The following is a 15446-nucleotide window of genomic DNA, read 5'->3' on the forward strand; positions in this document are numbered from 1 at the left end:
TTATAAAAAATAAGCTTTACATAAAAAGAAAATATATTTTCTTAATCATATTATCTTATTAACAACAAATTATATACATAAATGTAAATATTTAAACCAAAAACCTTTTTTATTTATATTTTGCTTACTGAAATGCAGTATTACTTTGAAACTATTTCTAACTCTTTCACAAAAAAGGCTGGAAAACAACTGAAATTTGTAAATTATATAATATCTTTCTTTAATGTGTGATGTATATACCCATTTTGTTTGTTTTTTTTTCTTTGTTTTTTTTAAATGTGTTTTTTGTTTCAATTTTCTATATAATGTAGTGTGATTGTATATTCCCTCTTTTTTGCATAATAAAAAAGAGACTTTTCTCAAGACCCTTTTACTATTAATGCCATTCCTATGGCCTTTACATTTTTATTTTATGGAACATATTTTTTTTGCACCTGTTTCCTTTTTTTGTAATGCAAAGGTATGCTGATAATGGTAAGTTGATGTACATTACTATATGTTTAATAAAAGAAAAGAAAAGACCCTTTTATCGTACATTTTAAAATCAAATATTTTGTTAAGACACTTTTTTTTTACTAAAAAAGTACAAACTATAAAATTTGATAGCCCGATAATAACAAATAATAAAATAATCCAAATTAAAACAAAAAGTCATGCTTTTAATGACATTAAGTTTCTAATTATTACATAATTTTTTTGGCCTAGATGTTTTTATTAAATCATTTTTTTTATTAAATTGTTTCTTTTTAACTATTTTTTACTTTGTTACATTGCTTTTACTTTGTTAGTTAGCATATATTTATATGAACAATTCCAAGTAATGTCCTAATTTATGTTATAGATGGCCAGCCTTTTAAAAGAAGCTGAAATTGTTTATGGTTAAATTTTTTTTTGCATCATACAGTTATTGAATTTGATTTGGTTGTTTGATCTATAGGATCCAAATTTAAGGTTTGTACTTCTTTCAATAAAGTTTTTAAATCATTGGGAATATCATTAATTATACTGTGTTGTATTATTGTTTTTTTTACTGAGGGTTCAAAATTTTATATAATGAATTGAAAATAAATATATCTTACCATTGTCATCTAATAATTGACTAATAAAAACAATATTATAAAAGCATTTATCGAAAAGCAAAGATTTGTTACAATAGTTTGGTTGTTTAAAATAAAGCAGTGGTGAGGAGAAAATATGTGTTTGTACATTATTAACCATGATAATAAGACCTGTTTATGATATATTGTTAATGTTATGAGTAATTTACCAAGTGAGAAGGGGCATTGTAACAGAAAAGCAATACCTCCAATTTTATTAAAAATAAATTCGGGAAGTATCTTCCACATTGAATCAGGTTTTTTAATTCGAGCCCTTCTGCCGAAAATGAAGAGCCCTGCTGTTGTCGTCGTTGTCATGTGACGTCTATGCGAACGCCCGCCCTAAACATGGCAGCGCCCTTGCTGAACGTGTAGTTGTTGTACGAAGTGTCAAAGATGAACCGCCTAACAAAGTCACCTGGCAAATGCTGAAGTTCTCGAGTACAGTATGGACAGACGAGAGTTCACAGCCTCCCTTGTGGTAATGCTCATTTTCTGTGGTAATGCTCGCTGTCTATTACACGCGCTCAAGAATCCTTCATCATGAACTCTGCATGTGACATGAAAGCAGAACAATGTTATTGAGTGACAGTGACATTTTTAGCTTTTGTGTAATGCAAACAGAGGTTTACTTGTTTAAATAATCTGAAAGTGATTTTGATGATGGCTATGATGATGACAACAGTAATGAAGCTAAAGGAATACATTTGTTTTTTTTACAAATACATATGATATTTTTAAAGCAATAAATAAACATCTCTTGTTAATAATAATAATAATAATAATAATACTAATAGTGATAATAATAATAATAATGTGTGTCTTGTCTTCTAGTCTTCTAAGTCAAGGTAGTTACTATTTTTTTCTTGTTATCTTGTCTTTGTTTCTAGATTTAAGACAGCTACTACTGATACATAGTACTACTAATAATAGCAGTGATCTTATTATAAAATAGAAGTAGTAGTAATAGTTGTAACAAACTAATAATAACAAATAATAGCATTAATAGTCAACTTTGCTTGCATTTTTATAATAATAAATGAATTCTAGTGTTTGCACACAAACACATGCACACATATGGGGTGTTACGGTAGCGCAGTGTGTAGCACGAAAGCCTCACGGCAAGAAGGTCGCTGGTTCGAGCCTCGGCTGGATTAGATGGCATTTCTGTGTGGAGTTTGCATGTTCTTTACGTGTTCGCATGGGTTTCTAAATTGGCTGTAGTGTATATGTGTGAATAAATGTGTATGGATGTTTCCCAGTGATGGGTTGCAGCTGAAAGGGCATTCACTGTGTAAAACGTTCATTATGCTGTCTAAGTTGACGGTTCATTCCGCTGTGGCGACCCTAGATTAATAAAAGCGAAAAGAAAATGAATATATATATATATATATATATATATATATATATATATATATGTATATATATATATATATATATATATATATATATATATATATATATATATATATATATATGTGTGTGTGTGTGTGTACAGTATGTATATATATATATATACCACCAGTATTTTTAAAAGTTTTTTATCGAATAACACTGAATAATTGTGCATCAAAACCTTATCCCAGCTCTTTATCTCTTAGGCAGGCGGGTGCGCAGGAATGTGTGTAGATCTCACTCTCTTCCCACTGGACACCATTAAGACAAGGCTGCAGAGCCAGCAGGGCTTCTACAAGGCGGGAGGTTTCCGAGGGATCTATGCAGGAGTCCCATCTGCTGCCATAGGCTCCTTTCCTAATGGTGAGTTTACAGTATATACAGTCAATGGCCACTTTATTAGATACTCCTTGCTAGTCCTGGGTTGGATGATTTTTTTTGCCTTCTGAATTCCTATAATAGTGTCTAGGAGACGATCAGCAAAGTGCTGGAAACATTCTTGGAAGATTTATGTACTTACTGACATGATATTGACATCTGTGAGCTAGTTATAATAGAAACAACATTTCAAATTTAACAAATGATTTAGCATAATGATTAATTGGTTCAAAGAGTTTGAAACACCACATGCTAGAGACGCCTGGTAGTCAAAGTCATGCAAATGCAACACAAGCTCAGGCAAAAGATACATTATAATTGTCTTTTTCTTACATATTGCAAACTTTAAATTAAAGCATAACCTTTTATATACATTTTCACCACATATATATTGTTTTTGTCATGCTTATCAGTTGTTTTCTGTTACAACAAGAAGCTTATGACACATAATGATATTATTTCTTTTCGTTTTACAAATAAGTGACTAAAACATGTAAAAGTTCAGGGTATTCGCAGGGTCTTAATAGTCTTAACTTGTCTTAAATTGCTAAAACTAAATTTTAGGCCTTAAAAAGTGTTTAAATTGACCAAAATATTATGTCGTAGGTCTTAAATCATTTAAAACGGGTCTTAATTTTCTTATGTCTATGAAAAGCTACTCATTCAGGCCAAACCCATCCAATCACCAGCAATCCATCTCAATAGAACCTTTAACAAATATTACAATTTAACTCTTTTACCAATATAGTTTCAATATTTTTCTTATAAAAACATTGGTTTATACGTTTTCTATTTATTTAGAGTGAGAACATTAACTTGGACAGACAGTTGTCCATATATTTAGCTTTTAAAAATTAAAAAAAATATTTTGTTAAAAAAGTGCATCAATAAAACCAGTGTTTGCTTGGTTTGACACATTATTAATAACTAAATTTGACATTTTGAGGATAGTAAAAATCTTTCCATTTCCATTGGAAAAAAGAAATCCTGATAGCGTTTAGCTCCATATACATCTGAAATTTTATTAATAATGGTCTTTAAACAATCTCTAAAAGTCTTAAATTTGACTATGAAGCCTGCAGAAACCCTGAAATTAGTAAAACTGATCCAAGATCAGGTAAAATCCTTAAAACATGTTCAGGGATTTGCCACAGGGGGGCGATCTGTGTGAACTTACACAATTCATATGAATGTTACAGATAGCCCCTTTAGCGGAGACCCACTAGTGTTGATTGTAGCCTAATTTTCCTGTTATTATCTAACAGCAGTGTTTGCTCCCTGCTGCTCTTGCTCATCTATTTTAAGGCTTGTCAGCAGGCATTATGATATTGAAAAAGTCTGATATTGTGTTATTTTATTTTTCTGCTATAAACATTTTGATTGAACTAGGTTTCACAAGATGGTATGAACGGATCTATTTGACAGTTTTCTAACAGTAATAAGGTACAGAAATTGCAATTACTTTGCTTTGCCTTGTTTCTAGTCAAAATATCTAAAATTCTTACATGTACTAAAAATATTTTGTTTTCACCTTTAGAATAAATAAGTCAAAAATTTTTGAGTTGTTCCTTAAAGCAAGCTAAATTATTTGCCAATGGGGTTAGCAAAATACTATTATTTGAAATGTAGATATTTGGACTAGAAACAAGACAAAAGTATGAAAATATGTATAGTTTTTCCATAAATCATTTAAATTGTGTATAAATAATTAAATACAATTCATATTTGTTACACCTCTCAACATCATCATTTTTATTTGTGCCCAAAGGTTTTAAACTCTCTTAAAAATGCTCTTTTTGACTCTACAAACCACATGTTCTGTAGCTTTTGGTCAACTGTGATTCAGACTTAGCATTGCATTGCATCTTGTGATGTGACTATTGCGGATGCGCGTGTTGCAAATGACTGGTCTGTACTTCAAGTAAACTATATGCATAGGGCAATCCAAATAGAGATATAGTTGCCTTTGTGCTTTATTTTATAAATAAAAAAATAACATTACGTTTGGTATTTTTTAATGTGACTATCACAAGCCTGTCTGTGTTCAGAACTCTTTTGAGTTTGCTCATTTCTTAAACTTTATTTTCTGTATAAAAACTCTATTCCTTTCTGTGCACTAATATTCAAAACGTCTGTAAAATTCAGAAATGTTCTGGGGCTATAAAGAAGTAATTAGTTAATTCTCGTTTATTAAAAGTTAAAAGATGGACAAACTTTGAAAAGAATAATGCCACCTCATTGTACTCAGTTTTTGTGTTAAAGTTTATTTTATAGTCTTATTTTGTACTTTTTAGAATAGTAATTAAATAGTGTAATTAAAATGTCTGATTATGATAAGCAACATATTTAAACCAGACTCACTGAGATCCTCAGGTCTGAGGATACACTTTCAAATGAAATACATGCAAACATCTTCATTTAAATGGCTTGCTTGAAATGAAGTGTTTATTTTCTTTCAGCTGCCGCATTCTTTGTCACCTATGAAAGCACCAAGTCCGTTTTCTCTGGCTACACCACAACAAACCTGGCCCCCATCACTCACATGCTGGCTGCTTCACTAGGAGAAATCGTAGGTTTCCTGATGTTATTCTTCTTTATTCAGTCCTGTTGTTTTGTCCTTCAGTTTATCATCATTTACCCATTGCAGTCCAACTGAACAGAGTCTGTTTCCCAGACAAATATGCAGAAGGCTTAGAATGGGGTTTTTGTTGGATGTGTTGTTTTTTACTCTGGGTTAAAGCCGGGCCACAGATGACCTTGTATTTTCCCAACAGCTGGCCAAATAGGATCTTATTGTTTTCTGTTGACATAGCTGTTTTCATAGAGAGGAGTCTTGCAGTTTTGTCAAGGGAGATTTAGGCGTTGGAACTGAAAAGAACACCTTCATTTCCTCTGTAAGTGAATCACTGAATGCTCAAAAAAGGGCAGTACTCATGTCATAAAACCAATCAAAGTCAGAAATAAAAAGTGAATCTTTCATTGTTGTATACTACATCTTCAAAAATGTAATTGCGATATAACTTTCTCGAAGATTGTGCAATTTTAAGTGGTCTTTTCCAGAAATTAAAAATTATATATATTCTCAGTTGTAAGAGCAACAAATAATAACTTGACTTCTAGTTGATCATTTGGAAAATTGGCAGAAGGTAGATTTCTTAGATAAGTCATGTTTAACTGCATCCAATCATCACACATACTGCAGAGCACCTATTGGAACCTGCATGGACCCAATACTCTCAGAGAAATCAGTCAAGTTTAGTGAAGGAAAAATCATGGTTTGGGGTTACATTCAGTATGGGGGCGTGAAAGAGATCCGGAGAGTAGATGGCAACATCAACAGCCTGAGGTATCGAGACATTTGTGCTGCACATTACATTACAAACCACAGAAGAGGGCAAATTCTTCAGCAGAATAGCGCTCCTTCTCATACTTTAGTCTCCACATCAAAGTTCCTGAAAGCAAAGAAGGTCAAGGTGCTCTAGGATTGGTCAACCCAGTCACCAGACATGAACATTATCGAGTATGTCTGGGGTAAGATGGAGGAGGAGACATTACAGATGAATCCAAAGAATCTTGATGAACTCTGGGAATCCTGCAAGAACGCTTTCTTTGCCATTCTAAATGACTTTATCAATAACTTATTTGAGTCATTGCAGAGATGTATGGGTGCAGTCCTCCAAGCTCATGGGAGTCATACACAATATTCATTCTTTTTCCACTGCACCATGACTTTATATTCTGTATTGTACATGATTTCTGTTAAGTGACAAGGCTTTTGTCTAAGCAAAGTCATAACTTACTGTCCTAATTAAATTATTAAAAATCAAGGCATGATCATATTTTATATTTTTTATATATATTTTAAGCCACTTCTGATACCAAATGATCAATTAGAAGTCAAATTATTATTTCAGGAAATTTGTTGATTTATTATTTGTAGCAGTTTTTGTGTTGTTTTGATGCAAATATATTTATACAATTGCACATGCATTTAGTTCTTTATTACGTTTTTGACCTTAAGAACCATTGCTTTCTTTTTATATAAAGGAAACACTGAGAGAAACAGAGAGAAAGTCTTTACTTCTAAACCATATAGCCTACTACTTTATATTGGATACATGAATGTATGAAGAAATGTACTTTTTATTAATCAATTGTGCATTTATTAATTGGCCTCAGGGCCATAATCTTTTATTCCCCGTCGGTTTAGATTCAGTTTGCTCTGTTCTTTTAAAACAGCAATGTGTGGAATAACCTTCGTCACTTAAAAGAACACAACACTGACATAAAATATCAGTCTATTAGAACCATTAAACAAATATTTTTAGGACTAACATTTTTGATTTACAACAGTTCAGTTAAGTAGCATTCAGAACCAGACTTGTCTCAATATCATTAGAGAAAATAAAATGTATTAATGCGACTAATAGTGTTTAATATTTCCTTTATTATCCTATTATTAAATTAAATATATTCATAACAAAAATTCACGCTGTATTACTATAATGCTATAATTTGATTGATCGGTGCTTGTTTACTACCACTTAAATCAACTTTATTGATTCTTCACTGTACTGAAAAACTTTTGCTTGGAAAATCAGATCAAATGTCATTCTGAGATGATCGCAAGTCACAAAAAGCAAGTGAAGTGAAAAGGTTAGACTTCACTACTAACTAAGATGTTTGAATATGAGGTGAAGCTAATGTCAGGTTTGTTGATAACCCTTTGTCTTATGCGCTAGGATTTGCACACTTCAAAAGGTGGATTTTTAACATCAGAACCTCAGCTGTATCCCTGTGTGTTATGGGTACAAGCTGCCCTGTTCAAAGCCGGTAATCCCAGAGATTTACTATAAAAGTTCTCACCTCGGGGCGTCTAGAGAAGAAGACAAAGTCATCTCACTTGCATAACTTCTAACATTTTACAAGTTGATAATAGGTTTTATGACAGGAAGTTATAAATTAATTTATAATTTCGAGTTTTCTGGCATAGTTTCTCTGACCTGTTACTTATTGCTTTGTTCTTTTCCCCATTACTTTGAGTTTTTCAAACAGATGAAAGTATCTTCCGTGCTGCTGTTCTGTCATAGTTATCTGGCTGACCCTTTAAGGTCAGCTCAAACACACTAATCAAACAAGACGTGGATCCGGACTTTAATCTCAGTGATTTAGACTCTGTCTTTGTAGAATTGGAACAACCGTTCAGGTGCAACAGCAAGGTTTAATTCATCTGGAAATTTAATGACACTTTATTCACCTCTATCAGTGTCCCTAAAATTCACCATGAAATCATTTTATTTATTATAAAGGATTTTCGCAGTTGCATCGTGTGCTAAGACTGATGGAAAATGAAAGCTACTATTTTTAAGGCCGATATGTCAAGGACCTATACTCTCATTCTGGCATAATAACAAGGAACTTTGCTGCCGTACCATGGATGCAACAGACACTATGATTATATGCAACACCTGAAATGAAAAGTGGGGCGACGCTGTGGTGCAGTGGGTAGCACTATCGCCTCATAGCAAAAAGATTGCTGGTTTGAGCCTCTGCTGAGTCAGTTGACGTTTTTGTGTGGAGTTTGCATGTTCTCCCCGTGTTGGTGTGGGTTTCCTCCGGGTGCTCTTTTTTTTTGAAGAAAAAAAAGATGCTAATGATCTAATCTGATTCAATGATTTATGCTAAGCTAAGCTAAAAGTGTAGACATTGAGATTGACTGAATAAATAAAAAAATGCTAAAATTCAAATGTTTAAAGGTGCAGTGCAAGTTGTTTAAACGCAAGCGCAAGTTACCAGACTTAGGACAGGAGCGAGTGATTTAAGTCGTGTTCTTAATAAAAGCAACGGCACCCGACAGAAGAAATATTTTCTATATTAAAAAGAGTTTTTTTCCTCACCAACACCTCAAATTGATATGTTAGAAACGGCTTCTATTTCTTGCAGCTGAGCAACAAAAAATATGACTGATCACCTCAGATACACTGAATGTGCTTTATTCAGTGCTAAATGCTAACAATGTGAGTTTGAATGCCATTTTACATGACATTTATTGCCATATACTCAAAGCAGATCACCTCAGATCTTGATAATAAACTGTTTAAAATTGAACTTTAGAACTAAACACATATGAGTGATTCAGCATATACATTTAATAATGTTAAAGAGGGTTGATATTTATTAAATAGATTATAAAGCTTACCATTTTGTGAGTAAGTGCATATTCTGTGCTTCTGAATGGCTGCATTTTAATTTCTGTCGTATTCCGTCTGGTGCAAAACGGGCGATTATAATGTAACCTGCTCACCTAATGTTTACGTATGTAATACTAATATGTATATAATTTGCTAATTAATAACCTCATTTGGAACTGAATCTGCGTTTCATTTCAGCAACCTGGGGTGCCAAAGTATAATTGACTAAACTGACATTGGGCAGGTTAAAACAGCCAAAACAAAGACAGCGTTTCGGCACGGAAAACACATTTTCAAAGCAAAATATTTGACTTCATCATTGTTTTTCAGATAAACAAGAATGTTTACATGGCATGTTTCTTAAATATCTGCAAACATATTATGGCATTTTTATGCTTTAGAAAAGTCAAATACCTACTCACAGCACCTTTAACTCTAGAGGAGTTGTAAAATGAGCCTATTGTTCCTAAAAAGGGGCAATAGGAGATCTTAGAAAATGAAAGCCTACGTCCCACCCTGCAAATCCTCATGCAAAACCATGCCTCCTGAACACATAAACATTAACACATGCACTAGACAAAACCACTACCATACAATCACAAAACATTCGCCAGAGAAAAAAACTTTATAGCACAGTTAGTATTTAATATAGCTAAACCGCATCCTCGAACACGCAGATAAAATAATCATTTCTGCACAAAATATTACATATTTTTACAGACAGGTAGGACATTCATTCATTCATTCATTCATTCAGCAGTCTTAGGAGAGAACCCCTGACTTCCCTCTCCCCAGACACTTCCTTCTGCTCCTCCAGGGGGATCCCGAGGCATTCCCAGGCCAGCCTAGAGACATAGTCCCTCCAATGTCTCCTGGGTCTACCCGAGGCCTCCTCTCCTGTTCTTCCCGGGTTCATACTGTACTGGAAAACCTGGAAAAGACATGAAATTTCGAAAAGGCATTTTCCAGGCCTGGAAGTTTTGGAAAAACAAATAAACCCAAAATGTTTTGGAAAAGTCATGACAATTTGTTTAACAATTATCTGTGTACTTGAGATGATACAATTGGGTACATTTTAAATAAAACAAAATTGAGCTGTTCGCTCCTTCACATGATGTTGTCTGTGTGGGGTAAACTTTGCAAACTTCAGTTGCAAAAGCATTAACTTCAAAAATTAAAAGGAGTTTCAGCTTCACCTCTCTTTCACTCGCTTTCACCATAATTCAAGATGCATTTTGATTGTCGCGTCCAAAAACAATCTTTAACTGCAGAGGTACGTAGGTAGGTTTAACTGTGGGTGCTAAAGGCTAATTTGTACTAATCTAATAAGTCTTGTGAAAACACAAGCCAACATTTCTAAAAATTTTCACACAAAGTACAGCAAGATTCATTAGTTATTTAATTTACTCATTTTTTTCAATCAGCTTAGTCCCTTTATTAATCTGGGCTCACCACAGCGGAATGAGCAGCCAACTTATTCAACATATGTTTTACGCACTCGATGCCCTTCCAGCTGCAACCCCTCACTGGGAAACACCCATACACAATCATTCACACCCATACACTACAGCCAATTTAGTTTACCCAATTCACCTATACCGCATGTCTTTGGACTGCTGGGGAAACTGGAGGAAACCCACTGCAACACTGGGAGAACATGCAAACTCCACACAGAAACGCTAACTGACCCAGCTGGGGCTCGAACCAGCGACCTTCTTGTTGTAAGGCGACAGTGCTAACCACTGAGCCCAGACAACAAGATACTTTTTAAAAACTATTTCACAGATAAAAAAATAAATACAAACTGCTTGGATTGTCGCATATTTTTTGATATGCTGTAATAAGATTGAACTTGTATTTTTTTCTTATTTAGCACGTGTTCATAGACATTACATGAAACACAATCAGGAATATTTACCTGACAGTTTTGGAAAAGTCATTGAAAAACCATGGTATTTTAGTAGTAAAAATTTGTATGAACCCTGCTGAGTGTTCCTGAGCTATGTTGTAGGGGGCTAATGTCCCTGGTAGGGTCTCCCAAGGCAAAAAGGTCTTAGGTGACAGGTCAGACTAAGTGCGGTTCAAAAACCTCTTATGAGCTTCTTAACATTGAGGACAATGAAGTCGCCTGGTATGGCGCACCCAGGGCCCCGCCCTGTAGCCAGGCCTGGGGTTGGGGCTCGTATGCGAGCGTCTGGTGGCTGGGTTTTTTGCCCATGGAACCGGCCGGGCTTAGCCCAAAGGAGCGATGTGGGACCATCCTCCTGCAGGCCCACCACCTCCAGGGAGAGCCATAAGGGGCTGGTGCATTGTGGAATGGGTGGTGTTTAAAGGTTAGGACCATGACAACCTGGTCGTCAGGCACAGAAACAGGTAGGAGACTCTATCGTAATGTTTGGACTGAATGTTTTAATTGGACAACTTTGGTCCCACTAAATTTATAGATTGCTATAAGGATGTGAAGAGACTTTCAACCAGCATAACAAAAGTTGTTTCTGAAGACAATCACCTATTGCACCTTTAATTAGTATAACAGTATACGTAGTACATAAGTCGCAATACATTTGAGATTTAGAAAAAATAGGACATATTCCAACAACAATGACAACAGTTCAAAAATTCATTCAAAAAATAATTTGAGAGATTGTTGCTCTCATATGTAGATGACCAAAAGAAATAAAAGACTATTGCAACTTCCATTCAATGGGCACTTTGTCTTCTTATATGAAACATTTCTATAAATATATGAGTGTAGCACAATTTCTGCCTATTCTCTCTGTGCGACTACTGTGTGTGTGTTTGTGTGTGTGTGTGTGTGTGTGTGTGTGTGTGTGTGTGTGTGTGTGTAGCAGGTTATAAAGAATGCACTAGCTGATGGTGTCTGTCAGGGCCAGTGCAGGCTGTTATCTAACCATTATATCAGATTTATCTTCATTCCCATTTGCCCAACACGCTCTCCGAAAGCTCATTTGTCAAGCTGAAGGAGCACTTTTTCCTACATTTATAAAGCTTGTCTCCCCCTATGGCTGTGCTGCTGAAAACCACATGTAGCATGTCTAGAGGAGGCCGACTGGCACCCTGCTAAGCTTTGCACAGCAAATAATCTACACATTGCCTGCGAGAATATGGTTGCTGGTGATTTATTGCTCAAATCAAGCCAGGGTGCTATGCCGTGGGCTCATTTTCAACCATTTCCCACCTCCTCTTTCTTGTTCTCACCTGCCAGTTCTGTGAAATGTCAAGAAATAGGCAATTGTGTTGGGTGAATAATGTTATTTCTGCACACGCATTGGTGTTATCAAAGGATGAGATAGGGGATGCGTCAGGCAGATTTTGGGAGGCAGTGCTCTATAAGGTCCTGAGAAAACGCTGTTGTTGTTGTTTTATTTAAAACACCTGTAGGATGATCTGGGGAAGATTGTTCCAGATGCCTGCTTTAATTCTAGTTTCCTGAGACTCTGCTGGGAGGCGTTTGTTCAGAGTTCATGGTCCGGTTGGAATGTTCCAGCTGTGTCTATTGATGTCTAGAGTCACAGCTGTGAGAGTGACCCAGCCATGCAAAACTGCTTTATTTTATGCTAATTGAAGTCTCTTTTGTTGAGAGGTCTAGCCAGGTTTGTGCTTAAAATGGTGGAAAGTTTATACAAATGTTAACATGCACCAACCACTCAAAGATTTGGTTTGAATTATTACTAAATAACTCCTAGTTAACACTTTACATGAAGCTTTTATTTAAATCAATGGAAGAAATATATTTAGCATTGTTATCTTTTAATTTTATCCACATTTATATATGCAACAGCGATTTATATGAGGAATATAACACGAGTAGCAGTGCGATGTGGCTCTATATTAACACTGGCGGGAGGCATGCATAGTGTCTTAATAGTGATGATATACACTCATATCGCACTGCTACTCATGATATATTGCGTTTATTTAACGGTTCGACAGCATAATTGTGTATATAAAAAAGAAAATTAAATGGAGAGTCTCAAAATCCTTTTGTATGAAAAGCTACTTTCTTCCGCCATTTATTCACAACTGCAGCTGACATCAGAACAGCAGAAACCATTACTAATTCACCAACGTCACTTTAGAGCTTGTATTTGAATGATTTTCGAGCAAAATATCTAAAGTGATGACAAAACAACTGATTTTGCTCACATTTTAATATTATAAGGCAGAACAGCATGAAATGCCATCAGTCTAAAGACATTTTCCAGTAATCAGGAGATCACAATAATTAACACAGAAAAAAACTCAGTAGTCAAAAGTACATTATGTTGTTGCCCAACAGCAGCAATATTTGTCAAACTGTAGTGTCCTCTGCTTGTTGCTGTATGTGGACGGAGTAATACACAAGGGTTAGAGAGGCTGGACAGGTGCTGTTATTTGCTGAACATCACACAACTATCAGCCAATCAGATTCCAGAACCAGACAGAACTGTTGTATAAACTAAATTATGATTCTAATATATTCATTACTATGTAACATCAATTGGGTTGATTATTAAAGAGATAAACATTGTAATTTACATCAAGTTGCTATTTAGAGTTTATTATTATTATTATTATTATTATGGTTGTTATTATTATTGTTATTTATAGTTGTCCAGATTTCTTTTAGAATATCTTATGTTTATGATGTTCATACATGGGAAAAAAGCAGGTTTATAAATGGCGCAATTGTCATGTTTGGGTGAACTGTTCATTTAATGCAACTCAGCCTTTATCACTGTATAAGTTATTCTTATAATGTATTATAATTAACATTTTAATGGCTGGATAGGCATTCATTCAATTAAAAAAAAAAAAAAAAAAAAAAAAAAAATATATATATATATATATATATATATATATATATATATATATATATATATATATATATATATATATATATATATATATATATATATATGTAATTGGTTGTTGGGCTGGGTGATATGGCAAAAATGTTATCTCGATAATTATTTTCCATATTGAATAAAGATATATATATATTTTGATATCAGTTGTAAATGCTTACAGATTTAAAAGAGTACAGTAACAGTGGCTGAAGCCACTGCTAAATGTCCATTAAATGGCATAACAATTTTGTGATACATTTTGATACATTTTTGGGGGCAGAAAATTCATCTCTAATATCAATACACTTTTAGATTCCCATACTTAGACATTTCTGCCGTGTGATTGACTTTCAGATCAATGTAGAGTAAAAAAGTCCAGAGCTCATCATTGTTATTGACATAAATTTTATTGCGATACGATATAATATCGTTTATCAGCCCATGCCCTATTTGCTGGTTTATTCCGCTGTGGCAACCTGTGGTAAATCAGTGACTAATTCAAACTAATGATTTTAAATAGTGAATTTAAATATTGAATTGTTTTTATAATATTATGCTATATATTAGGGCTGTTCAATATGACAGTAGAAATGTATCATTTGGAGGAAATAAGAAAGTTTATTCGTCATTGTTTTTACCATTTCAACCATTTTAAATCATGCTCTATTGTTTATAGTGTTGCAAAATACACTGTTCACATTAATATTTTTCATCATTTGTTCTTACACACCAGAAACATGAATAACAGCATGCTGAGAAGATTGTAAGCTGGAAAGTACTGTTTACTTTTCAAATTTTATTTAGCAATATTTTAAATTGGGCCTGTTTTAAAAGTGTTTTATATTTCATTACTATATTTTACATGTTTACATTTTCAATCAAAAATGCCCTGACATTCTAAATAATGTAAATAAAATAATCACATATTAATGAGTACATTTTGAGTAAATGCTTAAAGATGTAAAAACAAATACATTTTCTATGCAGTATAAATAAATAAACTATATTAATTGATATAATTACGGAAAGATACAATTTTTTTTATGATTATTTGGATATAGATGACTTAAGTTGTGAGATTTTTTTTGTCATATTGCCCACCTATACGATAGAACACATATGACACAGTATATCAAAAATACATAAAAAAATGTTTTATGCTTTTTAATATTGCTGTTAATATTGGTGTGTGTGATATATTGCAGTATTTATTTGTCGCTTTACAGTTATGTGTTATAGAAGAGATGAGGAACATATACACACTCCTGAATTAAATCTCAGAGTGCAACAATATGCTTTAATTACCCCGCTCTTTCTCTGACCTTGTGTCGTGGTTGAGTGCTGGCCTGTGGTCGTTGTGTCACTGTGGAAATGAGAGTTTCATCCTCAGGTTTTTTTTTTTGCACCTATGCAGCAGCGCAGGATTGTAATCGTGCATTTGGATCAGAGACAGCGACTAATTAATGCCGCCGCCTCCAAATGACTTGCAAATAAAGATAAATGATGACAGGAATGCAAAAATACAGGCCAGAGGC

The 15446-nt window shown here is 34.0% G+C and overlaps 1 protein-coding gene across 1 annotated transcript in view; it reads left to right on the forward strand.

Annotated features, from left to right (window-relative positions):
- Window positions 1-1441: 1441 nt before the first annotated feature.
- The window catches only part of slc25a26 (solute carrier family 25 member 26), a 105497-nt gene continuing 91492 nt past the window's right edge, over window positions 1442-15446 (forward strand). The window contains 3 exon segments of the mRNA NM_001030143.1: window positions 1442-1578; window positions 2699-2855; window positions 5330-5439. Of these exon segments, the coding sequence (NP_001025314.1) occupies window positions 1546-1578; window positions 2699-2855; window positions 5330-5439 (300 nt within the window). The 5' untranslated portion in view covers window positions 1442-1545.

The sequence above is a fragment of the Danio rerio genome, chromosome 11 (assembly GCF_052040795.2).
Source record: "Danio rerio strain M-AB ecotype USA chromosome 11, GRCz13ab, whole genome shotgun sequence".
NCBI lineage: Eukaryota > Metazoa > Chordata > Actinopteri > Cypriniformes > Danionidae > Danio > Danio rerio.